General features: G+C 43.9%; 1 protein-coding gene across 6 annotated transcripts; it reads left to right on the top strand.

Moving 5' to 3' along the window:
- The first annotated feature begins 1,960 nt into the window (after window positions 1–1,960).
- On the top strand, window positions 1,961–21,867 carry LOC116447065 (neurotrypsin-like). Of its 6 annotated transcripts, none has more exons than XM_032115717.1 (16): window positions 1,961–2,051; window positions 2,167–2,460; window positions 4,490–4,535; window positions 5,759–5,995; window positions 7,249–7,376; window positions 8,078–8,253; window positions 8,741–8,897; window positions 9,738–9,916; window positions 10,319–10,460; window positions 11,510–11,712; window positions 12,681–12,822; window positions 13,051–13,277; window positions 13,833–13,911; window positions 14,157–14,279; window positions 14,804–15,084; window positions 16,605–21,867. In XM_032115717.1, exons 4-16 carry the CDS (start codon window positions 5,798–5,800, stop codon window positions 16,913–16,915), a joined length of 2,346 nt encoding a protein of 781 aa, XP_031971608.1. In that variant the 5' UTR covers window positions 1,961–2,051; window positions 2,167–2,460; window positions 4,490–4,535; window positions 5,759–5,797; the 3' UTR covers window positions 16,916–21,867. The 6 variants fall into 6 exon arrangements, with proteins under 6 accessions (XP_031971608.1, XP_031971604.1, XP_031971603.1 ...); XM_032115713.1 differs by having other exon boundaries at window positions 7,253–7,376; XM_032115712.1 differs by having other exon boundaries at window positions 2,021–2,460; window positions 7,253–7,376.
- The last annotated feature ends 6,023 nt before the right edge of the window (window positions 21,868–27,890 follow it).

Raw genomic sequence — 27,890 nt, forward strand, 5'->3', positions numbered from 1 at the left:
AGAATCATAGATGTACTGTAACAGAATTATGCATATATCAGGGTGAGAAGGTGACTAATGTTGAACAGTGGATTTAGATAGTTACAACTACTTCAAATTTGCCCATACAGGAAAGTTCAGTTTTACATTATCTGTAGATACATTACTGGTCTAAACTACTGTAGTTATATTGGTATAATTCCCTTTTGGTCTTCCTTTTCACCTTGGAGAGTAGTCATGAGAAGCTTTTGAGAATCTGAGATCCACCTCTCTCAAGAAATGGCATTACATGTGCCAGAAAAACAGGGTAGTCTTGGTGAGAAGGAAATAGTTCCAGAAGAGAACCTACCACAGAAGAGACAACTGCAAAACCCACTATATATTTCCAGTTTGTCATTCTTCCAAAAAGTGAATACAGGCTTGGCCTTCTATTGCTTTTGGTACACTGGTCTGTGCTTCCTTTAAAATTACTTTATCTATTAAATCGCTTTATTTAGGAAAACTTTGCCTTGAGAGGGAGGCAACTCAGAAGGTAAAGTGAGAGAAATCCAGTGCAGACTTCTGCTAGAGGTGTTAAACCCTGTGTCAGAGGCCTAAACAGTGAGCATCTCATGGGATGGAATTCTGAATGAGCATCAACAACCCCTACTAAGGAGCTAATTTCTCTGAATGCTAACAGAATTTGTGTTCCTGCTTCCAGTATATCCTTTGCTTGTGTGTTCACTGGAGTAAGTGGTTCTAAATTCTAGCACAGTCCCATATTTTTATTTTGTTTTGCTCCTTTGTGCTAGTGCTGCCTGAGCATTACAGTGGGATGTAGCATCTAAGCTATTTCCATCCTCTGTTGCCCTGATCATCTGCCTCCCTCACTATGAGGATATAGGAGATTTGCTCCTAATTAACTGAGTGTAATTCTTGGCCAAATCCACTACAGGAACAGCTCCTTTCTACCACTTAGCGACTCCTGTAAAAGATCCAGCATGTAGTGAAATTTCCTTGCCTTTGATGAGTGACTGAGAATGAGGCAACACAAAACCATCACATGAAGTGAGTAATGGGCAAAAGTGAAGGAAGGAAAAAAAAGAGGCTTTTTGTCAAGCCAGTAGATTTTTAGCAGCCTGTTCCTTGTTTTTATGCTGAAGGTGTCTTTGGAAGTGCTACTCAGCAGACTTGGCCAGAAGTGAGCTCATTTCTTAAGGTGACCTTCATGTTTCATGCTGTAGAACACCATGAGTTAATCCCTCCAAAATCAGAATAGAAGTACAGGAAATGCCCATTAAACTGAGCTGGGAAGCAGCACAAGAAACATGTAAAAAAAGACTTCCAAGATTGAACAGCATCAAATGAACTGATTGCCTTCTTAGCTTTAATGGTGTTTAAAGTTTGTAGCCTTGAACCCTAATTCATATGAAGGAGCAGCAAGCTGAAAACACTAAAACCCTCCATGGGATGGGATTGTTCATGGTATTACCATAATGATTAACCCTCTGGAAAGCATCCTAGCCAATTGAGGGAAAATATAGGCCAAGGTCAAGGAGACACTTGATGGCAAAGTTCTCTGGTGGCAGTACCCATGATGGCAAGATACAGGGCTGAAAATTGGGAATGCACACTGGAGAGGGCTGTGCCACCTGTGGGTTTTCCGGGGGAGATCTGGAAGCTGCCTAACATGAAGTTTTCTGGGTTGCATTTACCTGGGTTCAAATGTGAGGAGAGCTGACCTCGGGAAGCTGCAAGCTGCTAATCGAGGAGGCAGCGGTGGGGGGATAAAGTCCAGATTCCTTCCAAGAAGTCTAATCTCTGGCAAATGTGCGCGCACACGCCGTTGCCTTTCCCAGTTGTTGCTGGGGGCTTTGCAATAGGACACAGCCCCAGCTCCTTGTCGTGCTGCAGCCTGTGTGCCTTGGGAAGAGGAGGAAGAGGCAGCTGCTGGAAGGAGGCATTGCAGGACAGGAGAGGAGCGGGCGGCTGGCCCCGCCGCAGGGCAGAAGGGGCGGGGAGGCGGAGGCTGGCACTGGGAGCAGCGCGTACCTGGAGCACGGAGGAGGCTGTGGAGAGGAGGGGACAGCGGGGTGAGGAGCGCTCCACCGCCTGTCCTTGCCTCCGCCCGTCTTCGCGTGGGCTAGAGAAATTCGGGGGCATGTTCTGCTCTCTTATTTCTCTCCCTTCTTCTTCCCCTTTCTGAAGAGAAGAATCAAGGAGGAGAGATGGGGAGAGGAACAAGAAAGTGAAATCCTAAGATTCTGCTGGGAGCTTTGATCCCTTTCCTCGCATCCCTTTCCCTGCATAGAAATGGAAAAGGCACCCCGCTCCCTCCGGTGCGGAGCGGCTAGCGTGGGAAAGCAGAGCCTGGCAGCTGAACGAGAATGTGATGCTTGAAGAACCTTCTGCTCACTTTGTACATGAGGGATGGAAATCTCCAAAATACTCGGGCTCCTGGTAGAGCTCTCAAGTCTGCTATCCTGTCTCAGATGCGTGGAGGTAAGAAAAGGTTATTTTTCTACCTGCTTGTAAGAAGTAACATGGCTCTTTTAATATCCTCACTATAAGTGGGTCTTGTTATTACTTGAGTAAGTTTTTTAGAGCATTTAGGCAGCTGTGGTCTCTGGGAAGGACTGAGGACTTAGGGAGAGATCACTGTGCATATGAAATTCAGAAAAACAAACCAGGAAAGTAGGCTGTACAAGGGCTTGCAGATGCTTTGGCTTGGGTTTGCAGTGTTTCTCAGGCACTGCAGTGACCCTGGCTGGAGAGATCCTTTGTTTCTGTTCTTTGCTGATTGTCTCTCTTGCTGTTGTGGACAGATGATTTATAGCTGCATGGACCTGGGGCAATGCCTGTGGCACAGGCTGTTTGCACTGAATGTAATTGGTGATGATGGTCAGAGTTGGGGAATTTTGGAAGCTGCTACAGAAACTGGCAGCAACTAATCTTTCATTAGAAGGGAAGCTTATTACTTGGACTGCAGTACTTTGTTTATGGCCCAGTTCCAAGAAGAGCGAGTCCACTCTCTCATATATATCGTGTTATTAATCTGACCCATCCCTCTATCACAGGCAGGTTTACGTGTGTCTGCAGGTGTACACTAAAAGCTAGGGGTTGAGGGACCTGAATTGTGGTGCAGTCACAAAAGTACAGCTTAGCTTACTTTCTACTCTCTGCAAAGAGCTTTGAGATCTTCAGGTAAGTCCTTCAGCATTGTTGGTCCAGAAACCATTATGTGGGCTTGCAACAGCCTGATACATGCAGATAGATTTTTGGCTGAAAAGGGTTTATCTGTGCATCCCTTTGTGCATACGCACCTGAGATCTGATCTGCTACTTCTGAACCATGTCAGGAATTCATCTTCCATATGCAGTATCCCATTCTGATTTCTGGAAGGTAAAGCTGGAGCTTGGCCATGGTTGTCAGCACCTGCTGGAACATATTCATAAGCTTGATTTGAAAATGATATCTGACATGAGTAGGTGTTGTTCTTGTCAGGTTTCTGTGGGAATTATCTCTGCTTATTCCAGAAGTGGATTTGTTTTAGTTCCAAATTTAACTTTTCCCCTTTTCCAGGGAGAGGTGAAGCTGAGAGAGGCAAAATTACTGCATTTGAAGAAAACCACAATCATTACTAATAGCTAGTATTCTTTAGCTGCACATCTCTGCTCTGTGAATTACAACCCTTTGTTCATACAAAAGTATTAGAAATGTTCATTAAAATGTTTAGAAAGTAATTAAACTACAAGGAGCTAGCAGAAGCATGTACAGTTTCTTCTTTTCACTCTGGGTCTGTGAAGGTTCTTGCACTTGCTTGCACACCATGTAGTGGTGTTGAGTGGAGATCTGTATCTTTCAAGTCTGTAGTCAAGTTACAACCACAAAAACCACTGCATATAAGAGGAAATGCAATTTTGGGGCCAGACAGGATGCTAGAATTCTGAGGACTTTGGTATTTTTTGGTTTTAGCTATTTAACCCCATTTGGATAATAATACCGTAAGCCAGATCATATTTTCAAGTATTAAAAACAAAATCCTCAAAAAGCCATGTTGGGTTTTCTTCCCTGGATGTTTCCCACTTTATACATGGACGTTTATTACCATTTTAACAGGTATTCTGGGGGCATCATCCTGTCACTCATGTCACTCTGCTGCTGTGGCTATAGATGACTTGCCCTATAAATAGAGAGAGAATGAGTAGTTATTTTTCTTACTGATAATGATTTTCTTCTAGATTTTCTTTCCATAGGCATCTTACTCAGACTTCCAACTCTGTTGGAAACAAACAAGCAGAATCCTGTAATGCAGTGCTTAGATCAAGGGTAAACTCTGTGGGCCAGTAATTATTCATTTAGCTGTTAGTGGATAGAGCTATGGTTGTATTTGAAGAGGAGCAATGGGGAGACCAGGGAAGAGGCTGGTTACTGGGGTGTGTTTGCCTAAAGCTGAGCTGCTTTTAGGACATGCCCATGTTTATTTCATTGGATAATCATCTCTCTGCTTTTGCTCTGTTTCTTTTCCCAGGCTTTCCTGGGATCCAAGCCCAGCGAAAACCATTTGCAGAGTACAGGTAAGAACAAGAAGTTATTAATTCAGTCATTGGGCAGATTCTTTCCTGCAGTGGTGATCTGAGACCATAGGCATGATGAACCTCTGCTACTTGGCCTTCTTCCTTTCTTTCCATCACTTCTTCAATCTTTTCTCTTGCCCCAGTGTCTGTTTATCTCTTTCACCAACATGGCCAGACTATTTCTGTTTCTTCATGTTGAATGCTCCTGCAGCTCCCTGCTCCTCCCACATGTTCTTCTCCTTTAATCTATTTCTCTGCATTGGTCTTTTTTGCATGCTTACCTTTCCTCTGCTGTAATAACTACTGAATTCTCATACACCCCCTCTGCATGTCCCAGTTGATGCCGAGCATATGGTTTGTTTTCCAGACACCGATTGGCAACTGCTTCTCATTTTTGTACCTTGCATTTAACCTTCAGCTGTCACTTAACCCCTCTGCGCTTGGCAGTGGCTGGAAGGCAAAAGACATGAAGCAAAGTTTCTTTGTACCCTTGCTATTTGCCCCATGTGCAGAAGGGTTTTCTGAAAGTGTTGGCTTCATTTTGTTTACTTAGTGAGTAGAACTATAAATGTTGTCCCTTTCTCTGTCTACTCTTCCCATCTTATGGACTCTGAAAAGCCCACAGAACCTGGGGTTATTTTCCCACTTTGTTATTTCAGGGTCATGAATGGAGAGTTTTCTTCTTTTGTTAAGGACCATCATAAATTAATTATTGGGTATTTTTACACTGGATATTTCACATGGGCACTGAAACACTGGCACCTGCACTTTCACCAAGATAAATTCCCTTTCCCTTCCAATACATTGGCCAAGTTCAGATAAGCCAGGTGATCTGCTGATGTGTATAGGGAACATACATACAATGAACTGCAGTGTCATTTCCCACCTTCCTGCTTTATAGAGTGCTGCTCCGAAGTGACTACATGTATTGCATGTACAGTAATGGGAATCAGCTCAAATTGTCATGTTTGGGCCCTAAGTTAATGCTTTTCAAAGGTCTGTCGGGGCAGTTCATTGCTTCAGATCAATTTGTGGTTTAGATAGTGAGTATTATGAACATTCTTTGAGCAGCACCTGGAAGAGTGATAGAGTTGGAATCAAGCAAGCAGCAGTTGAGACTGCAGACAGGGGGTGTTTCACATAACCAGCTGGTGTCTCCCATGTTGTCTGAGCTTCAGTGTGCGATGCCTTAGGTGATGCTAACACTCCCTTCCTGTGCCCAGCGCCCAGCGTGTGTGCTGTGGGACCTCTCGGGTACTACAATGGCTCGCTGGCGGTCACCGAGGCCGGGGCAGAGTGTCTCAACTGGGCAGAGTTCCCTGATTATGTTCAGCAGTACCCAGACCGTGGCCTGGGGGACCACAACTACTGCAGGAACCCCGACGGGGGAACGACGCCCTGGTGCTTCTACCGGCTTGTGTCAGGAGCCATCGGCTGGGCCAACTGTGACTGTAACCAAGGTAATGGCTGCGCTGCCTCAGGGCTTAGGCCAGAAATGTGTGCTGCACAGACTTGCAAGTGGCAGGTGGAACACCCTGTGAAAGATGCACAGTACAAGGACTGTTCCAAATTGTTGAAATAATTAGTACTAGAGGCTAGCCTGTGTGGGAGAAGAACGTCTGTATATAGTAGGGGGTGGATTTAAGCTGCTGTAGCTGTAATGCCTTGTATAGATGTTTTATTCTCATACAAGGAGATGTCTTTTGTTTTCTACTGCTAACTTATGCCACTTTGAAAACATTTTTAGTTATGTGGAAAACAACCCACTTCTGCTCCTTTAGGGTCCATATCAGAACATTCCTCATGTAAGTGTAGCAGTTCAAATATAACAAGAAAAAAATCTTCTGTGGCAAGGCAGGTCATAGGCTTGTGTTAAACTTCCTCAGTGCTGGCACAAGGACTGCTGCTTACTTTGAGGCAAGCAAGGAGCTGAGCTCTCTCAATGCACTGGCTGCTGTGCAGCATTCTTGGAAATGTCCTGTCTGCTGACTTTCCTTGCTTTTCCTGCATTTTGCAGAACAGTTGAAGCACCAGTTTAATCAATGAATTGACAGTCTTTTCCCTTCCCAGTGGATGTACTTTCAAAGATGGCTTCATTAAAGGGAAGGATATAAGTGTAGTGGTGTTGTGTGCCTGCACTGAGGTACTACAGACAGGAGTGTCCTTCTACAAGTACATAACTGAACGAGGAGATGTGCTTTCTAAACAGTGGTAGATATTTTTGGTGGGGTGGGAATTGAAAGGGCTAAACACTGGCACTTGTTTTTCTTAGAGAAATTAGAGAGGATTCATCTGCTGTTACTGAACATCTCACTGTAGCAACAGAGTCATGCAGGTGAAATGGTTGATGGAAATAGATCAGTGGAGTGTCAGGTGTAGTTACCTAGCCTGCCATTTTCATACACCGTTTCAAGATAGCATGTACAATCATCCCCAGAAGGAGAATCCCGGAGCTGTGGCAGAAGCCAAATTTCCTGCTGGTGTTACCATGGATTTGAAAAGAGTGTAACACCAACCATCCTCCCAAGCAGCCATTGTTGGGACTGGGAAGGTGCCACATCCCACACTCCTTCATGCACATCACTTTAGTGCCAGCACAGGCAAAACAGAGATGAAAGAAGCCAAGTTCAGTTCAGCTCTTTAGACTTGCTGGTCTAAAACTTCATCAGCAGATAGCAGCTGGTTTTTGGTTGGTATTTTCTTTCCTCTTTTGGAAGGTGCTGTGCGGTTGACTGAAGACAGTAGTGTGGAGCTGTACTTCAATGGACTCTGGGGTACCATTTGTGCTGACCACTGGACTGACTGGGATGCCAGTGTTGTCTGCAGGCAACTAGGTCTCAGGTGGGAACCTCAGTCTGGTTGTGAGAGTTACATGCTTGTGTGGCTTTTGAAAGAGCAGCCTCTGTGGTTACAGTCCCTCTGGAACAGTGTGTTGGCTGGTGGAAAGGAGTTTGTTTTGTGGGCTAAATTCCCACTTACCAAGGTCCTTTTGTACTGTTTTCTTTCTGTGGCTACATCCAACCCAGTTAGCATTTTTTTAAAGAATAATTTCTGCTTCATGCTCCAGGCTGTGAAAAGTGAGCTGTGAGATCAAATTCCCTTTTTATGATCATCAGCTGGAGTTACTAAGTGATCTAACAGAAGTTTTAGCAGTATGAATCCTCTTTGGGTATCTGGGATTTGGATATTCACACTTCCAAATAGCAAGGAGATAAGGTCCACAGAGAAGGAAGGTGATTCAGATAGTTTGGTGTTTGAGTCTGTTAATGGGTTTGTTCATTGCTCTCAAACAAGGGTGCAATTTCTGACTATACCAACTCCTCTGCAGTAGGCAGGCACAAGAAAGGGTTAGGAAGTGTTCTGTGTTTGCTTGTGCTTTCCCATTAGACTGTAAATGGTCACCCCTTTATGCACTTCCAATCAGCTGGGCACACTGGGATGTGAAATTGTCACAACTGGACTAGAGAGTCACAACAACTGAGGGAACTTGTAAGTCAAGCTGGCTGTGACATTTCATTGCTCTGTTGCATCCTCTGTACCAGTGAGATCGGCACAGCTGGGAAAAAGAGTCATCCTGGACCATGGCCTGTTCCCCTGCACCTGCAGTCAGCAAACTGCCATGGAGATGAGGAAGCCCTGCTGCAGTGTGCCTATCAGGAAGCTGTGTCAGGAGCTTGTAACCAGGGGAGTGCTGTGGTAACCTGTGTTCCTCCAGAAGGTAAATCTCCAGGGGAAGTTTGCTCCCTGCATCTTCCATCACTGTTGCTGATGAGATGTAAAATGTGAAGCTGTGGAGAGAAAATAACTGGAAAATTCTTTTTTCACCTGCTGTACAGGTGACTTTCTTCCTTCCATTGGAAAACTGTCTATCTCTTCCCAATCCCAAATACTCATAATGGGTATACATCTCAATCACTGAAAGATGGCTGATGCTTATGGTCACATCCCCTTTTTATCAAGCCAGGTTTTTGTCTGCAGGCAGCAAACCTCTGGTCACCACAGCAGCCAGTTAAAGAGCTGTACTCTGGATCAGCAGTACCTCACTCTAGGGGCTGCAATCACAGGTGCTTATGGGGGGTTTAGAGGGGAGGATGTGGTAAGAGAGCATCCCAAGAGCTCCTCTGGCTAGAGAATGGTTCTACACCCTGAACTGCTGGATGTGCTTTGTCTCTGTCTTGTTCTGGTGTGCTCTCTTTGCCTTTCTGGAAGCACAGGTGTAGGTGCCCCACTGCGTATAGTTGGGGGGAAGGAGAGCTTTGAAGGGCGAGTGGAGGTTTACCATGATGGCAAGTGGGGAACCATCTGTGACGACCAGTGGGATGACCGGGATGCTGAAGTAGTCTGTAGACAGCTGGGACTCAGGTAATTTCCCTGCTGTATGTCATGCAACAGTAATAGAAGTAGGCAGAATGAAGAACTCGAGAACATGTCCCTTCACTATATTACCAGCCCTTCCTACAGGAGATATACAGAAACCCTGGAAAACATAATTCTGGACTAATCATCATATGAAGGGATTTTGTACCCCATTCCTGTCAATTTTATGGGTTTGTGCTGTGTAAAAAATATTTGGCACACTCCTGTCTAAGATTGTTTGTGTTTACCCCTGTTCATCATTTTTGCATACATGTCCTAATGCAAATCTTGTTGGCCTCAGTGACAACTTATCATGGTGATTTCCGTATGTGAACTGCAGTTGCTTACTTGGTTAAGTTTAAACACCTCCAGTTTCACTGGCTGCACTTACCCTCTTCAGACAGGAAAGCAAGTGAGAACACCTCATTCTCCTGTGTGCCATTCAGTGCTTAACATGGGAGCTGTTGTATACTGAGCATTCTTGAAAATCACATCAGTACAGGATTATTTCAAATAGATTATTCAAATTTGAGATCACTCAATCTTTGGGAATTTTGCCTGTTATGAGATTGTAACTGAGACTGATGTTACATCATTGTCTGCAGAAGTCCCCGTGTGTCTGAACTGTTCATGTTGTAGTAACATTTCTGTTATTTGTTGGAAGGGCTTATTACAAACTTTCCAATAACATATTTCAATTAACAATAGGCAACTCCACTGTGTCAAAAATACAGATGATCTATGGGAGGACAGTGACCCAACACAGGAGAGTCCCTGTGCAAGAGAATCTGAGGACATAAGACTGTGACCTTTCTTACTGAGCATACATGTCTGTAATGTTTACAGTGGGACCCCAAAAGCCTTGTCATGGGCTCACTATGGGCAGGGATCTGGCCCAATCCTGCTGGATGAAGTGCAGTGCTCGGGGAATGAACTCTCCCTTGATCAATGCAAGAAGAGCGACTGGGGACAGCAAAACTGTGACCACATTGAAGACGCTGGGGTCTCCTGTGACCCTTTCACAGGTACAGAAGTACCACTCTGCCAGTCAGGTGCAGTCGGTCTTACCCTCACATTACTTGGCTTGCTCAGCAGCTAACCCTCTGGTCCAGGATCCTGCACAGCTTCCATGCATGGCTCCCACAAGGGCTGCCAGATGTGGAGGCAGAGAGCAAGGGAATGGATCAGAGGCAGACTTGATGGTGTTCCCGCAGTTTTGCTTAGGTGGTGTGGAAAGGCTGAAGTGAATCCTCCCTTGACAGATGGGCATGTTTGGAAGCAATGAACATTGTTTCTTGAGTACCCACGGACATCTGTGTCTTTTGTTTCTTTCATTCATGGGTGGTACAGAGACCTAGCAATGGTGCACAGGCTGTTGCTTTTCTCCCCTGCTGAGTGCTGCCCTTTCCTTCTCCCACCCCTTGCAGAGGGCACTGTCCGGCTGGCTGGCGGCCGCAGCCCTGGCGAAGGCAGGGTGGAAGTTTATTACAATGGAGACTGGGGCACAGTGTGCGATGATGGCTGGACAGACCTCGGTGCCCAGGTGGTCTGCAGGCAGCTGGGCTTCAGGTAGGACTGAGAGTGTGTGTAGTGTCTGTGCTTCCTAATTTCAAGGATTAGATTCCATCACCCTTCACTGGAATAGGCTGGACCTTAATCCTTCAATGCTGTCTTTGTTAGAAGGCTTATTACCATTATACAACTTATTAAGGAAAGATTAATAGGTATCCACATCCTTTTCAAGGGGCAAAAATAAGTCTATTATCTCTCGCTTCAGCCTGTTTCGAAAGCAGGTAACAGGCTTAATACAATCTTTATGAACCCCTCAGCATTGTCAAAAAGTTCTCTTTAATGCTCCTTAAATTTGCAGGTCTCACCTCTGCTCTGTCAGTGCAAGGATATCACCTATCTGCTCCATCACCTATATGAATCACCTGCTTCAGTAGTTGAACAAAGACCATCAGGGCAAAGAAAGAGTAGTAATAGGGATTTTCAGCCCATTGCTGAGCTGTCATCCCTTCAGGCAGGAGTTTGGGAAAGATTTAAAATCAGGATACTGTAGTTTTTCAGCTAGTAAAGTGGGGTTTTGTGGATTTTAAAAAATATTATTAGGGTCTCCTTCTAAAATTTCAACTTTATAGACAAAAAAAGACTAAATGAAATTCTTCCCTATGAGTTCAGCTACATACTGTGTTTGTCATCTCTTTTAGTGCCTAAAAGTTTGTAGCTTTCTGCAGTTCAATTCCAGGTAGCTGCTTCCTATAAAAAGAACTAGAATTACTCAAATGTTGACATTTTTGATGCCTCCTCTGCCAGCCCCTCCCCAAATTGATGTACCTGGTGCCATATCTGCAAGGCAGCCTCTGCTGGCCCTCTGTGCCTTTGAATGGGGCTTTGTCCAGACACTAGAAAATGGACTGGTCTCAGCAGACCTCCCTGAATACTGAAGCTGGTGAGATGTGAAGGTGCTTGGTTGCCATCCTGTGTGTCCACTGAGTGGTTTAGGTCAGGAGGCCACCAGTACCACAGTTAAGAATGGGAGTTTCTCTTTGGATATGAGCTTGGGTCCCTGTGTGGCATTTGGAGTTTTAATGTTATTTTCTGTTTCCTTCCTCTAGTGGTCCTGCTTTCCTGGCCTCTGAAGGGGATTATGCTGCTGGCCAAGGCTTCATCTTACTGGATGACGTGGCATGTGTGGGGACAGAGCTGTCCCTCCTGGACTGTCCCCACAGCAACTGGGGGCAGCATGACTGCTCCCATGCTGAGGACCTGGGAGTCCGCTGTTCCCCAGAAAGCAACACGGTCATGGATGGCAGTCTGGGTAACTCACCTTGCTCTTGCCCTGAACAATGGGGAAGTTTCACCTTCTGGTCTATTCCCTTGGAAGCTCTGGCAGATGTGGGAGTTTTCCCTGTGCTGTTTCAACAAGGGGGCTGCTTTTCGAGGAGGAATAAGCCCTGGCTGAATTGGGGCACAGCCACAAATCTGTAGCTCCACCAGACCTACTATCAGATCAGCAGATAAATTGAAACTGGAGAGAGCTGTATTGGCAGTCTCTGAAACAAACCTGAGGGGCTGAGGGACAGTGGCTGCCTTAGTGTGCCATTGCTCAAGGGAACCCTTTACCTAGACCTTTTACTGGTGTGTTTACATTAGTGCCACACCTCGCCAAGACAAGAGGACTTCACATGCAAGGGGTTGTTGTTTGCACTCCCTTGCGTGGATGGCACACTTCTAATTAAAATTGTGAAAGTATTTCATGTTAGCGTAATTTCCTCATTTATATAATGCCTGATACTCTCCCCTTTCCTTACTACAGGATACTTTCCACTTTGTGAGACATTTTTTATTGAAATAGTTGGCATCCAACATTTTTGTTTTTCCTGGATGCAGAAGTCTTCTCTTGCTTACAATCAATGGATTTTTTCCCAGGCATGTTTAAGCTTGTCTAACTCTTGGCTCAGGAGTTAATAACTTTCTTTCTGTTCTTGTTCTCCTCTTTACTCAGCTTTCAGAATATGATCCACTGATGATTTCCAGTATGTATTAAATAAATTAATATGTATGTAGTCTTCTGATTCAGCACAGAGGTAAAATGTCTCATATAGACACACTTTTTTTCTTTTTCCCTTTTTTTTTTTTTTTTTTTTTTTTTTTTTTTTTTTTTTTTTTTGCTTGTTTTAAGCTTACTGATGTCTGGGATTCATCTTTTTCTATAGAACCCAAGTTTTGGATACCTGACCCCTCTGGTGTTTTTGCTTGCAGCAGCACATGTGTTTTCTCCTTCAGGGCCTCCCATGCGGCTGGTGGATGGAGAAAGCACCAAGGAGGGCCGGGTTGAGGTATTGCTGAATGGGCAGTGGGGCAGTGTCTGTGATGATGACTGGACAGACAGAGATGCCGCAGTGGTTTGCAGGCAACTGGGATTCAGGTAGGAGCTGTGGTATGGGCATCTTACAGATAGAAACAGCTCTTGGGGGAGCACTTCTAGACTTGTTTCTGGGGGCTTAGTTTTCGTTTTGGCACACCCACATATGCTTGAGGGAGTAGGCTGCTCTTCTCACTGTACTGCTGTCTGTATGTGGAGTGACATGTAAATATTATTCGTAAAATGTGCTGGTCCCTCAGGTTCACTTGCCTCCTGCTCACTGCAGATTAGCCACCCTCTCTCTAATTGCAGTGGTACAGCAAAAGCCAGGGCAATGGCTTATTTTGGTGAAGGCCATGGGCCCATCCATCTGGACAACGTAGAATGCAGTGGCATGGAGCACAACCTGGAGCAATGTGCCAGGCCTGACACGAGGATTCGCAGCTGCTGGCACAGTGAGGATGCTGGGGTGATCTGTGACTATATGGAAGACAAGGTCCAAGATATCAGGAGAACAGGTGACATGCCCATTTCTTCTATGCAGGAATCTGGAGCTCTGGTTGTAGGATCTCTGCATGCTTTTGTGGTTTCTCCCTGTCATTCTTGTCTTTGGCTGAAACTTCACCTAGAAAATAAGCATGTCCTGTCCTGCACCTCCTAGTTTTTTCTTGTTTTCATTGTATCTTAGCAGCACAGAGTGTTCCAGATTGGTGTAAGAAGCTCCACCCCTGTCAGGCCTTTGAGCCTGCAGAACTTCCCTACAGCCAAGCCACTATACTCTTCCTTAGAACAGCAACCATAAGCAAGCTTTGGGGTTTAGAGTACTGAGGAAGTATAGATATAAGTCCCATTCCTGGCATAAGACTATAGAGACTGCAGGTAAGCAGCTCCAGTGAAATTAAGGAAACCTATGGGATCAAATCTTCTATGAATTCCATATGCACAACACAGCGCAGTTGATTACCTTGAGAATTAATGCCCTCAGAGAAGGTGAATGGTATTTGGCTCTGTGACAGCAATGCTGATGCATAAGGTGAAGATCCCTACCCAACTGCTCTAACTTTGCTATGCAGGTCCAGAGTCTGGTGTGTGTGGGATGCGCCTGCTTCACCATCGCAAGAAAAGGATCATAGGTGGAAACAAGTCTCTGAGGTACTACCCTGTAATTGCTGAGAGAGCCAGACTGGTTCCAGCTTTCCACTGGGCTCTGGAAATAGCCTGGCAGATGCTGCCTACATTAACACATTTTCACTGGTGATTTTTGAACTTGGTTTGGACAGTGTGCTATCTAGGGAAGAATGCAAGCCAGCTGAGCCCAGACAGGACAGAGTGGACGGGAAACGAGGGACATGGCTCCCATGTGTGTGACACCTCTTATTCCTCTATTTCTTCTTCAGAGGCAGTTGGCCATGGCAGGCCTCACTGCGGCTGAAGGGTTTTCGTCGAGATACTCGTCTGCTGTGTGGAGCAACACTGATCAGCAGCTGCTGGGTGGTGACTGCAGCCCACTGCTTCAAAAGGTATGTTTGGGAGTGGGGAGCCCCGAGGGATCATCAGTGATGAACAAGATAACCTCATACAAGTTTATCCTCCCAGCCCAGTGGAACCACATGAGCAGTTTTTAAACCATAACCAAGGTTATGATGTGTGTGATCTTGGAGTGCTTATGGGGATGACTCAATATAGACTTGCTTTTTTCTTCCCTGCTTACACCTGGCCTCTTAACTCTGAGGCTGTACAGCTTAAAGGGAACCAGCATTTTGCCATTCTTAAGTGCTTTAAGGAACTGTGAACAGGTCAGTTCACAAGCCTGTTGCAACTATAGTAATCATTTTTATAGGAAAAAAGTCCTGTGCATGGTAGATACTGATTTGGGACATCAAATCTGCAACAGCTGGTGTGATCATATCTGCTAAAGAGGTCCCACAGTCCTGCAGCTGGCACTGTGGTGTGAGGAGGTAGTTCAGTCTCATAGCAACTGAGACTTGTGTGTCTGCTTCCCTCTTGGTAGGAATATCAAGATCTTGAATCTGTTTTTCTCCAGGTTTGGTGTTGATGTGCGGCGCTACCTCCTGCGGGTGGGCGATTACCACACAGGCGTGAAGGATGAGTTTGAGAGGGAGCTGCCCGTGGAGCGGATTGTCCTCCACAAGAACTACTGGGCTGGCAGCAATGATAATGACATAGCCCTGGTCCGGATGCGGGGCAGAGAAGGGCACTGTCTCTCCTTCAATCACCATGTTCTGCCCGTCTGCCTGCCCGACAGGAGAGAGAGGTCTGACATCAACAGGCAAGCCTGCATCATCTCCGGCTGGGGAGACACAGGTGAGTGGTGGGGCTTTGAGGGGCAAGAGGGGTGAGGAAGTTTGGCTTCAGAAGCCTATATGGGCCATTAATTTATGTCAACTCAAGGCTATGTTTTCACTGCTCCTATTGTCTGTGCCAGCGCATGGTGCTAAGGAATGGGGAGATGAGGTGGGTTTTGTGCTGTTGTGTTTTCTTCTGATTTTGAGGCTTATTAAGTCAGCTCAATATTGGTGAAAGCTTTGGTTTCCACAGCATCCCTCTGAAACTGTGGGAGAGACAAATGTTGCCATCTGGCCACGGTCCTCTCTTTCTTCCCATTTCTACATGTTTCCCACAGCAGACCCCTAAGGGAGCAGCATGTGCAGAGCCACTATACCAAGCCCATGGGAGGCCCCCATGTTTCCATGACTTCCTGCCTTCTTCATGATACTGTTATAGTGAAGTGAGGGCTTAGAGGTGGAAGGAGCCCTCTGAGAGGGAAATCTCTCTCAGACTACCTTGCTTGATCTCCCTGTGTATTTCTGCAAGCCCAGATGGGCTCTGAGTCTGGTTTCTTCCCTGGATTCAAGACAGCCTGGACCTGTCCTGTCTGAGCACATCACTGTGAAGTTTCCTAGGTAAAAGGGAGGAGGGAGGCCTTTTTGAGGCTGCTATGACTGGAGAAAAGCCATATATTTAGAAATACTTCCTGCCAAAATCCCCAGGAGCTCTACTGTTGATTTTGGACTTGCCCATCCTTCTCAGCTGTTTCCCCAGCTGTTTAACTGCAAGTACATATTTGCCTTTGGAGTCAGTTGTGCCAGTTGCACATGTCACTTCAGGATGTTTGGGATGGATCAAGGAGCAACTTAGCCATGTAACTACCTTAAGCTGTACTGGAGCTTAGTGGAAAGAATCCTTCCCACGCACCAAACCCAGCTTTCTCAATGAGGAGCACTTACCTACTACCTTGTGAACTTAGATAAATCTTGGGCACAGAAAGGTCATCCTCTAATATAGCACATTAGCCTTATGTTCTGAGCAACCCTGGGGTAATAAAGAAATTTGATCAAATAGACACAAATCTGGCCAAAGATAAAGTGAACTCCCTTTGAATAATATTTGAATGCCTTTGAAACATCTTCTAAAACTTCTCTGAGCACTGAGCACTTAACAGGTACTACTGCATTTATTCTCTTGAGAAAACACTGTCCTTGCATTACTGAGGAGGAAATGGAGGTTTGGAGAGGTGAAATAAATTTGAGCAAGGTTCAAGTTACTTGTTGGCAGAACCAGGAGCAAGACTCATCCTTTGATCTAACCTTTTTCTACAACCATCTTCCCCACATCTTTGATCTTACAGCTCTTTTTTTGTGGTCTGGCTTGGCATCACTGTTTTCTGAAGTTCTTGTGGTTCAGAGATGCTGAGCTCAGCCTATTTCTGTGCTGCAGATTTGACATGAAATGTATAAGTGGTTTTTTTTGTAGGGAACACTGTTGCACCAGGTTGCTACTGTTGTCTGTACTTGAATGAGTCTGGCTGGTCTGTTTTGTTCCAGGAAAGTCCTATTCAAGAACCCTGCTGCAGGGGGTGGTGCCCCTTCTCCCACGGGAAGACTGTGAGGCCCGTTATGGGCGGAAGTTCACCAACCGCATGATTTGTGCTGGGAACCTCTCTGAAGATAAACGGGTGGACAGCTGTCAGGGTGACAGTGGAGGGCCACTCATGTGTCAGAGATCAAATGGACGCTGGATCATTTTGGGCATCACTTCCTGGGGGTATGGCTGTGGTCGGAAGGATTCACCTGGTGTATACACAAAGGTCAGCAAATTCGTACCCTGGATCAAGAAAGTGACCAAGCTAAAATGAAAATGACTGAACTCTAGGAATTTCAGCATATGGTCCTTTTGCCCTGCAGCAGCAGAAGGCTGAGGCTTGTGGTCTGTGACTGATGGAGATTTATTTTGTCATTGGACACTGGCAAAAGACTTTAATGTAGAACTGAAAGGAAAAGAGTTATGACTGATTCTTTAAAGTCTTTGGTTTCGCTTTAGTCTGTAATCCGTAAGCAGAGAAAGCAGGTGCACAGTGGTAACACCGATAAGTATGCATTGCTCTAAATATCTGAATCCTGTAATGCAATCAAACTTATTCCTTTGCCCTGGCACACAGAAATGGTAGAAGTAGAGAGACACCTACTGCTGCAAATCTATTCCTGGTTGTATGTTTGGACAGCTGGAACATGCTGCAAGGAGAGGTGAGATGCTTGGAATATGGCCCCAGGTGCTGGCATCGTGGAAATCTTCAGATATTTTTTCGTAACAGCTCTCTTCAATTCCAGGAATCAGAAGATTTGACCTGAGTTGAGGAACAGGCCAAGAGTTGGGTTTTTTAGCTTCCCTGTTATGTCTCTAGGGGGAACCTTTTCTCTTCTGAATAGTAGGTCTGCTTCCATACGATCCCTTTCAAGTGTCTGCCTGTACTGAGAGATGCTTGTCCCCCCTGCTGTAATCCTCTGTCACACACTTCCAGCTGCCAGATGCTATGGTTTCATTGCTGCTTTTTTGCTATAGTAGTTTGTGTGTGTGGTTGGGCTTTTTTTGTTTCCTTAAAATAACGTCTTCTAGAATCAGTTGTTGGTGTGAGAGGCAGTAGCTTTCTTGCCGTCAAGATTACTAACAAGAACTTAAAAATGTGACCTCAAGTGGCTGAATAGACATGTTATTTTTCTTTAAATCCAAATGTAATGTTAATATCAAACATTCAGGTGTTGAATCGTGATTTAACAGCACTGTGGTGACTTCCTATTGGCCCTTTATTCATCATAGTTATTAGCTGCCCTTTGTTTGTGCTGCTAGTCTTTAATATCTCTGTGTTCAGAGTTTTCCATGAAACATGGAATCACTCCTGGGGTATAGACACACCTCAAGCAAATTACTCACTCCTTGTGAAAAACAGTAAGTGTCCTGCAAAGCAGCTTCCCGTTTTCCTGAAGTGTGTCCTATTCTTGAAACCTCTGGGCTATGCCTCCTTTTTTGTCTTCTTTGTGCTGTTTCTCTTTTCATTCCTCTCAGTGAGAGTAAACTGGCTTAACTTGAGGGTATGCAAGCACTGTCATCAAGCTGTAGTTCTCAGCGTGGACAGATATAATGCTGAGACAAAGCAAGGTTTATTGAATACTACAATTTCTTCCTTCTGTCTCCTCCAAACAAATGAATTGTGTTCCCTCTTATGCCTTAAGCACTTTTTAAAGTTAATTTTTTATTCTTGAGTAGGTAAAAAAATGTAAGTAGACAGAAGGGCTAAGTGCCTTAACGGTTGTGCAGTGCAGCTTCTTCTCACTGTGTGCAGATAAGGCAGAGAGAAGAAAGGTCTGTGCAGGAGCAAAAAGCTTTGATGTATAACCAAGGGCTCGAATGTGGAGGATTAATACAGGATGGGACACATAGAACTTGTGCTAGATGTGCATATTTTGGGTAGGCAGAGTCTGGAAGGTCTGCACTCAGGGCATTGAGATGTTCAGTACCTGCGTATTACCAATGCAAGAACAAAAGGCAGAGCACAGTGTGTGGATTAGCAATGTCATATTGCATGTGGTGATGTGTGTGACAGAGTTCTAGAAATTGCCTTGGGTTCAAGAAGTAATGATTGCCCAAACCTTTAATTTGTCTTCTATAAAATAGCTTAATGTAAAGGTGCTGACCTGACTAGGTGGCTGATTTTTGTGTGTGAAGGCTAAACTAAACAGTTTCACTTACCCTTTCCAGGTGTTATAGGACAGCTGGGCTACCAGTGTTGCAATGGACTGTTTTAAAATTCTGCTTGCAAACTTTATTTTAACAAAGAATTGTCAGCATCTTTAAAACATGCAATGTCAGGACTCCTGCAAACTGGCCTTTGAGACAAACCTGATCCATTTGTGCCTCTTCTTGAGGTGCTGAATGTCTTCAGCGCAGGTTTGTGCTGATAACCCTGTTTAAAATGCCAGACTGATCCCTTGGCAGCACTGTGCTTGGCTCCACACTGGCTGTGTTGTCCTATGGCTGCTGGCAGAGTCTCTAAAATGCAAGCTGCAGACTGCTCCTTATCTCCCAGGAATTAAAATGCCAAGGAGACCGAGGGCAATTATGTCACAGACCTCTCATCTTGTGGGGGATTAAATGCCAAGTTCTACACTGGCAGGAGCAGTACCTGTCTGGGAAACATGGAGGGATTTGGCTTTCACCTTCAACCTCCCCTGAGCCAGCATGCTACAGCAGCTCAAATGCTGTGCCTTGGATGCTATCATATCTCTAGTTTAACCTGGTTTGATCTTTCAGTTTATACCCATAACCCCAACAGGCATAGGAACACCCAAAGGATGACACTGTGAGGTTATTTCCCTAAACCTACTTAGCAGGTGACCATTCAGGAGTTAGCATCAATTACCATGTAACACAAGTGAGATGCAGGCCTGGCATTGTCTTCTGAAATTCCCATGTTCTATTTAAAAATATTTCTTTCTCTTAGATCTTATCACTATGAAGGCTGTGAGAACTCTTGTAATTACCACCCTGCAAGTCCTGCATGAGCCGGGAGGAGGGAAGGAAGTATCCAATCTCCTTTGCCTGGTTTTATACCTTACTGGCGCTGTAGGCAAGCCTGTCAATACTTTCCTACATTAACCTGGCCTGTTGCTCTTCACTGTTTAACCTGGGACTGTGGCCCAAACCAAACTCAAATGCTTTGCCACTGAGGCTTACTGGAACTGCCTGGTTGGATGAGCAACACTCAATCACCCTAGAACTGTATTTTATAATGTTGGACAGCAGCAGATGTTTCAAAAGATAGTATGTGTGAGTTGTACTGAGCAAGTTTTAACAACATTCCTTTTGGGGAATTTTGTTCTTGCCCATTTAAATTAATTACTTGCATTACTATTATCATCATTAAAAATGGAAGTACAAATACTTGGTCCTCTAGGTGTTGTACAAACACTGTGCACTATCCTTTTTTCTTTTTTTTTTTCCCTAAAGTATAAGAGTTTATATCTCTAACTTTAATGTAACCAGCCTTCATCTTCCATATAAATGTTTAAATTTCTTGGTTTTAGTCCAACTAAGCTCTCAATCTCAGTATTTTCTGGCAATGAAAACCATTATAATTTTATTCTCCATAGCACATGATTTCTTTTTATGGTTCCTGAATTAATTGCCTTTTGTTTTCATTGAGTACCATCTGTCCTTGCGTTCTCAGCCACGAGAGGAAATAAGGGGCCTGGCTTTATATTCTCTGTTATGCATTATTCTAGAGATAGTTCCTTTTCTAAGACTGTGGCTTCTCTGTCTCTCTTCAACCCAGACTGTCTAGGTGTCTGATAACATGCTGACTATCTCTGTGTCTTCTCCTTCTGATGGATCTTTAAACTTTCGTAAACAACTGAATGCAATATGCCAGGGGAGGCTGTATCCCCTGCTGATTATTTGACTACAATTTTCTATAGTAGGGAATTCTGTAAGTGATTTCAGTGCTGTACACTGGAGCTAGTTTTAAACTTGCTAGTGTGGTCCTGGTGGCAGCCTTGCTACAGGGAGATGAAAACCCACTGAGGTTAGTTCCCCCTGTGTCTCAGGTAGGTGCACCAGTCCCACTGAGCTCACAGCAATTGCTGTAGGTCTGTCTGGGGAGCTCTGGGCAGGAAGCACCTGGAGAGCCGTGTAGAGCTCTGCCTGTGCTGACACATGTGAAGGGCTGAGACAATCCACCTTCACAGCATTAGTTCATTGGATAAGGCTAATGCATGTACACTGCTTCCAGGAGCTGAGAGCTCAGCTCGGTGGCTGCACTGTGCCAGGTAGATGCTCTGAGAGAACTTTCCATAGCAGAGTGGCACGTCATGGTTGTGTGAGAAAGGGAACATCCCTACGACTGGCTAGGAGCATTCACAGCAGTAGAGACATGGCTATGGTAAGCATCTAAGGAGCAGCTCTTAGTGCTGCAGGTATCCCTCTTTGAGAGAATGCCCCAGTGCTCCAAAAGCTGCCCCTGTACTGGGGTCTTCCTGACCTGCAGTGGTACTATATTGAACCTCTCCACACTTTGGCCAGCTGAAGCTGAATTAAAGATTTATCACTTTCTTGTGGCTGAACCCTGTTCTGATGATTTCTATGAATTATGTTCTAGGCTATAATTAATCAGGCAGCTGTTAATTAACCTGGACAGGATGTCGATCATCCTTATAATCCCTGTAAACTTGTAGCAGAAAATAACAGATCTGTTTCTCAAAGGTATTAGTGGAGGTAAGGAACCAGGAAAGTGGGTATTTGCTATGTCGGGATAACAGAGGTAGGTCTGCCTTTTGTCTGTCTTCCTTTTTTCCTGAAGCCTATATGCTGAAGTGTCTTCACCCCAGAAGAGCTGCAGTGATCCATCGACCACTTGAAGACAGATTTTTATGTGTATATTCAGCAATCAGATGAAAGCTTTTGAGAGATGAACTACACTGTGGTATTTAACACTATCTTGATAGACTCACTGGTAGTTTCTTGCAGCTAGAGGGAACAGAATCTGGTGGTAACCAAGTTGGGACTGCTCCTTGCAGAACAAGGCACTGTGAGCTGGACCAATGCACATCTCCCGGGCTGCATTTTTACTTGTTTGGAAAAATACTTAATTTTCCACATCAAAAACTTGTTTGTGTAGTAGCCTACCCAAGTCCTATTAAAATCCCTTTCTACTAAGGGCTGAGTACCTCTGAAATCAGTCAAGTGCCAAAGCTGTCGTGTCCCCTGGATCAACACCAATGGCTCACAAGGTATGTTAATAAACGGATTATACTGTGACTGTGTGGGGCTCTGTCTTATTTTTAATAACGGAATCTGTTCCAAGGGCAGATTTTAGGATTTTTTTCAGCACTGAGTTAAGTTAATTAAATTTCTCTATTAATGTTATTTTTAGAGACGCTTCAACATGCTAAAGCGTGTTGCAAAGTTGGCATCATGTTAGCTACCATTACAATGAAAGGCAACAGTTCTTCAAATGCCACACTTTTTGCCATTTGGAACAAGTAAAGAGCAGGTCAGCTCATTGCATTTAAAAGTTAAGAGGCTTTAATACATCAGCTTTCTAATTTGTTGTTAAAGGTGATCTTTCTATACAAATTTTGTTCGGCATGACTTAGTCTCCTTTTAGTCTCCGATTCATGTGTCATCACTCTTACGAGTCAAAGCCTCTGGAAAAGTGGAAGTGGGATAAGAGAAATGCAGTTTGAATGAGCCATTGGTTCAAGAACACTGTTATACTCCACCCATGCTGCCCCACTGCTGAAACCTGAACTTCTGTAAGAAAAGTCTGTCTTAAAACATAGTCCAGCTCCTTGCAAGATCTGCACTGACTTTTCCAAGTCTTTAGGATTAGACTGATGGTGTAGCTGATGCCTGCAGACTCCAAGAATTATAGTGTGTAAGTTTTTGCATGTACTGACTCCAGCCTGCTGTTGGGAACCAACATGCACTCACTGAAGAAAGGACTGCTTGTGGTTAACAGTTTCCTCGCTTCATGTCAGCCTTTGGGGTTTTCTGCACCTACCTGCATTTCCCTTCTTGCTTGTGCAAAACTGGGAAGCAGAGTTCGGGCATTTTATCTGGCCTTCCATGGGTCAGCAGGCACCGTTTCATCCCATCAGTTCTGCAGTGCTCTTCTGTAGTCGCTATCTGGAAAAGAAACAGTTGAAGCTATGGTTAATGCTACAAGTCTGTCAAATATTGTTTTGTATTAAAGCACTTGATTGCTGCCTTTTTGTGGTGAAAAGGCTTGGGAGGAGTGTATGGCATGAGCTTATTTGTTTCAGATTGCCTGCTGTAAGATAGCTTTGGATTTTGAAACTGAAATATGAATGAGGAAAAAAACCTGAGCTTTCTTCATGTGATTTTCTAACTAGGATAGCTACCATATTCATTGGGAGAGAGGAAGAAGGGCATTCAGGTATCAGCACTGACATTAAAAAAATTCTTACTTGGGCACAATTTCCTCTTTCTAGTGGAGGAAGACGGGATACTGCTCAAATTGCCTCGGTTTGCTGGGCTGGGTCCCATGCTACTCTTAAACTGGCCTGTCTAGAACGGGTTCCAAGCATTGGTAGGAGGTTTCTATGGAATTCTGTTCATGTGCAAAAGTGAAAAGAGGAAGTAGAGCCAGCAAAATGGATCTTTAAGTATGTGGAGGGTCCACCTGGAGTAATTTATGTTTAGAAAAACCTTTGGATTTAAGATGTGCTGATGGAGGACAGGCATAGGACAGACAAATTGGTGAGACCCCAGTGCACCACTTGATCTTCTCCTCCCTGCTTTTCAAATCCCACACATTCTGCCAGAAATAAAAGGCACTGTTCTCTTTGCAGATTTTCAAAACTAGTCTGTCACCTGAAAGGAAGAACCAACTTCCTTGGCTCAGCTTTACTAATAAGAAGCTGTGTTGCTCTGTCAGCTAAGCAAAAGGCCTTGTTTCTCCTATCCCTTTATATCTGCAGTGGCCTTCATGCATGCATCAGGGCAGCTGCAGCTCTAAGGGGTGAGCTGGGAACAGGTGGAACTCAGGGCTGGGCTCATGTTTTGGCAGGAATCAAAATTTCAGCAAGTTATTCCTGTTGGGAAGTGTTTGCTGAGCGTGTTTTGAGTGCCAGCCCCTGGCAGCGCTGGGGCTCAGGAGCCAGCAGCAGGTAGCTGCCAAGGGTTTCCAAGAGGAGAGAGAGGTCGTGCAGCAGCGTTGCTGTCCTGTTTGCCCATGTGCCAGCCTGGACAGCACGCCCTCCTCACTGCAGAGACTGGGAGTGTGGCAACGTAAGTGGACAATTCAGCTGAAACCACTGCAAAAATTTATTCTTTTCTATTACTCTCTTCTTGGAAACAGGACAAAACCACTTCAAACCTTGGCTTTGCAGTTTAACTAATCTGCTCTGCTTAAACCAAAGCTGTATGAAAAGAAGATAATGTGCTTCTAAAGGTTCGTTCCTTACTCTTTTCCCCCCTCCCCACTCACACGTACAGACTTGCTGGAGGTAAAGCAGGATTATAACCTCTGATTGTGGGATTCTAGAACCAGTAACCAAACATACCAGAGGAAAGCTCCTTTGCTTCAGGTTTACCATTTTGCTACCTCTTGCAAGACTAAGAAGCAGATTCTGTTATTCAGCACAATTATGCTGAAGTCTCAACAGAAACCCTTTTAACTCTCCACATGTTTAAGCCACAGCTACGTTGATTTACACTTGAGAAATCTTTATTTTCCTGCAAGGCTTGTCTTCGCAGTTACATGGGTTTAACAATTTGGTTAAACTGATGCAACTCCATGGTTGACATTTAGGGGTGATGCATCTATTTGATTCTATTTGAATCAGATGCCACTGTTTAGAAGAGTCAGGAGTGTCCACACACAAGATTCCTGAATAAATAAGCAAAGAACGTGCCACTACTCACTAAACTCCTACTACTATTACATTTAACCATCCTAAATAAATATAGTTTGCTAGATTTACCACTAAATGTGATGATAGAATTACACAAATCTAGTTACCTTCCCCCAAGAAGACATGTGAAATATCTTGGGAAATGCATTAAAGTTTTGGATAGTGAGTTTTATAGGATCTTGTCACAGCATTTTGCAGGAATATGGCTGAAAATGAAGATCTGACTAAAAAAAGCTGGTAGCCTTTGAGCAGTGCACAAAACACCAGCTGTCAGTACCTGCTAAGGGTTGGTCACCTGCCTAGAGAAGAGAGATGAAAATAGAAGCAACTGATTTAATCTGGAAATCCCTAAGTCTTGTAAAGGAGCTTGTCTCCTGAATACACCAGAGATATGGGATCTGCAGGTGAAATAGGTGAACACTTGTTACCAATAAGCATTCAGATAACTTTAAGTCTTGACTGGTTTGTTTTACAGAGCACTCTGCAATAAATCCTACTTGCTCAAGTCAGTAGGTCTAGGGAATTTTTTTTTTCCCCTCACTTATTACAGAAAAAGAAAAGTGACTGAAGTGTTATCTCTGTATCTAGCAGTCCAGGTAATTTTCAGTCATCATGAAATGCATAATATCTTTGTTAGCGTCTCCTCTTTCTTACACAAGAGGCCAGTTAAACATGTAACTGGAACAGCACTGACCCTTACCCACACTCACGAGCACAAAACTTGTCAAGGTGTGTTTTCTTAAATGGAACATTGCTGCATGGTTGTAGCAACCATACTATTTGTAAGAGAGAACCTTATGTTGGATTGACAGCTTAATTGACGATTGAACTTCCCATTCGGATCTGATGAGAGGTAGCATGACTTCAATTTTTAAAATAAAGCCCTTCATATCCCTAACTCCATGGTTAGATTATTTTTCTAGGGAAAGGCTGTGGAGAATACATACCATTTTACTGTCCATAATATGGTACACTGTTGTTCTTGCATTTTAGAATCACCTTTTCTTAGTAATCTTTTATCCCTATATTTAAGTACTAATGTACCTGTTATTTATATTTTGAAAGACTTTACTGCTAAGAAGCAGCTATAGTGCAAATTTTGCTATGGCCAGTTTCATCTGAAGGAGCAGGTTCAATAGCATGGGGAAGGCTTTGGCTCCTGAAGATGTGAGAAGCATGTAAATACAGCAGAGCATTACTTCAGTTAGCCAGGATCTGCTTGTCTATGTTGCAGAGCAGTGTATGTTGGCCTTGACATGAACAAGTGGGCTTCCTATATTCCCTAACAGTTATCCTTTACTTACCAGCTAACTGTACCTCCAAAAACAAATACAGAAGCCTGTCTTCTGCAGAAAAGGTGTGTTAAGGGTCAGCAGCACTTGTTATTTTTAATTACCATTTCTGATTTCTAAAACTGTAGATTGCTAGAGAAGGAATGTCACATTTAGTAATTTTCCTTGATTATTGTTTGGTGAACTGAAAATGAGCCAATGAGCCTATGTTTTGCCTGCATCAAAAGAGGCTTCTTGGTTGTACTTAGGAAGGACAAGGAACAAGTGTATAACATTGCTAGTTAGGGCAATACACTCTCTAGACAAACTGAGTTATCAATTGCTGAGTTTACATAAATGATGTATCTGACCTGCTCTCTAGACAAAGGAGAAAGATATTACGCTGCCTTCACAATCTTTTCACATAGCTGAGGAAATGTCCAAATGTGATATTGACTGCAAAAAAAGAGAACTTGCAGTGTAACAATTGTTTTCTTTTCCCTCTGCAAAATGGAGAACATTTCAGTTCCCTTTAGCTTGGTGCTCTTATCTGTGAATGTACAGTGCACATTAGACCCTGCCAGACTGTCAGCTTTGGTAATGGCAGAAGAAAGTATGAAAAAAAAACAAAAAACAAATGCTCCCGCAGGTTAGTGTGAAAGGAAGAGGAAAATATACTTGTATCCTGTGAAATACAAAATGCCAGACAACATATGCTCAGTAATCCTTGCAGGCAATATTATCTGTAAATGCCATCTTATCTTTCTGAAGAGTAGCAGTTATGTTCATACATGAGGTCTTAGCCATAACTGTTGTCTCCTGCTGTATAACAGTAATTTTAACAGCTGTTGCAAAATGTTCCCCTACTGACTCTATTTTCCATGTATGTATGTACGTACCAGTCACTTATCTCACAAATGGTGAATTCAGTTTTGAATACGGCTTTAATCAGGCACATGTTCATATTCTTTAAGATCCCAGAGACAGAACCTTGGACAACATAATTTCAAAGTCTTCTGTGGAAAGGATTAGTCAAACACCAGAAAATGCTTGATCCAAATGGGGGAAATTTAGCTTGTGATTCCTCAGGACAGCTCTGCTTTCAGCTTCCTAGTATGCATTGTCTGGAAAAGCTCTATGCATCTTGCACAGCCATTCGCCTAGTAAGAAGAGGAGCAAGGAGCAATGAGCTGTGTGCTGTCCCTTTTGTGCTAAAGCAGTTCTTTGCTCCATCTCTTGTACAGGCCTAGTGTTCTGAAATAAATAATGGTGGCTGGTTGTTATGTCTGTGTAGATATTTAATATCTGTTATTAATTATTACTAGTTATTAATTAAGTGATCAGTATAGCATGAAACAGTGATCATCTAGGAGGAATGGGAACATTTGGCAGTCTGCCATAATGCCATAGTTCCAGAGCACAAGAAACTATTATTCTGCACATCCAATATATTACTTAGACACAAAGCCATATGTGTACTTTAAAGAATTTGCCTTTGCTTGTCATTTCTGAGTGCATTATCGCATACAAAGAGACAATGAAATCTTTGTTGAGTCAGAATGGAGCTGAACAGCTGGGTCCCACTGCACTAGCAGTGAAAATCCCCAGAGTGCTGTATTTTGTTATTGAGTCTGTATTAGATTCAAGCCATAGCAAGGATGTGTTTTACTTTCCACGCAATCAGAAATAAAAACCATGCTGGATATGACTTGTAGAGTAGCACATGACTCACCAGTGAAAAGCAGACACTTCTGGGGTGCAATGCAGACTCTCACTGATTTTTAGTCCCCAGTGAGATCTTAAGACAGGAAACGAATGTAAATGTTGCAATTCTGCTTTAGGGTATGTGTGTGCACTCATATGTGTCTCTCTCATATGGAATGCTGCATTCTTAAAATTGTCTACAACGGAGGCAGAGGAATTCTGAACAGCAATTTCCTTTTTCTGAAATAAGAGAGAAAGGAAAAGAAAAGTACATCCCTGTAAGCAAGAAAACATCTTATTGGCAACCTTGTAGTTTCTGCAGGATTTCTTACTGAATTTCTTTCTTCCTAGCAGAACACTGCTGAAATTGTCAGATATTACTTTTTACAGTCCCTAGTTTTTGTCTGTTGGAAGATCCACAAGGGAA

Source organism: Corvus moneduloides, chromosome 8, assembly GCF_009650955.1.
Source record: "Corvus moneduloides isolate bCorMon1 chromosome 8, bCorMon1.pri, whole genome shotgun sequence".
NCBI lineage: Eukaryota > Metazoa > Chordata > Aves > Passeriformes > Corvidae > Corvus > Corvus moneduloides.

Excerpts from the sequence above, each read along its gene's own strand:
- LOC116447065 (XM_032115713.1), top strand. The coding sequence starts at position 2,389 with ATGGAAATCTCCAAAATACTCGGGCTCCTGGTAGAGCTCTCAAGTCTG. Across the intron at positions 7,377-8,077 it reads TGCAGGCAACTAGGTCTCAG|TGAGATCGGCACAGCTGGGA; the intron begins GTGGGAACCTCA and ends CCTCTGTACCAG. Across the intron at positions 11,713-12,680 it reads GGTCATGGATGGCAGTCTGG|GGCCTCCCATGCGGCTGGTG; the intron begins GTAACTCACCTT and ends TTTCTCCTTCAG.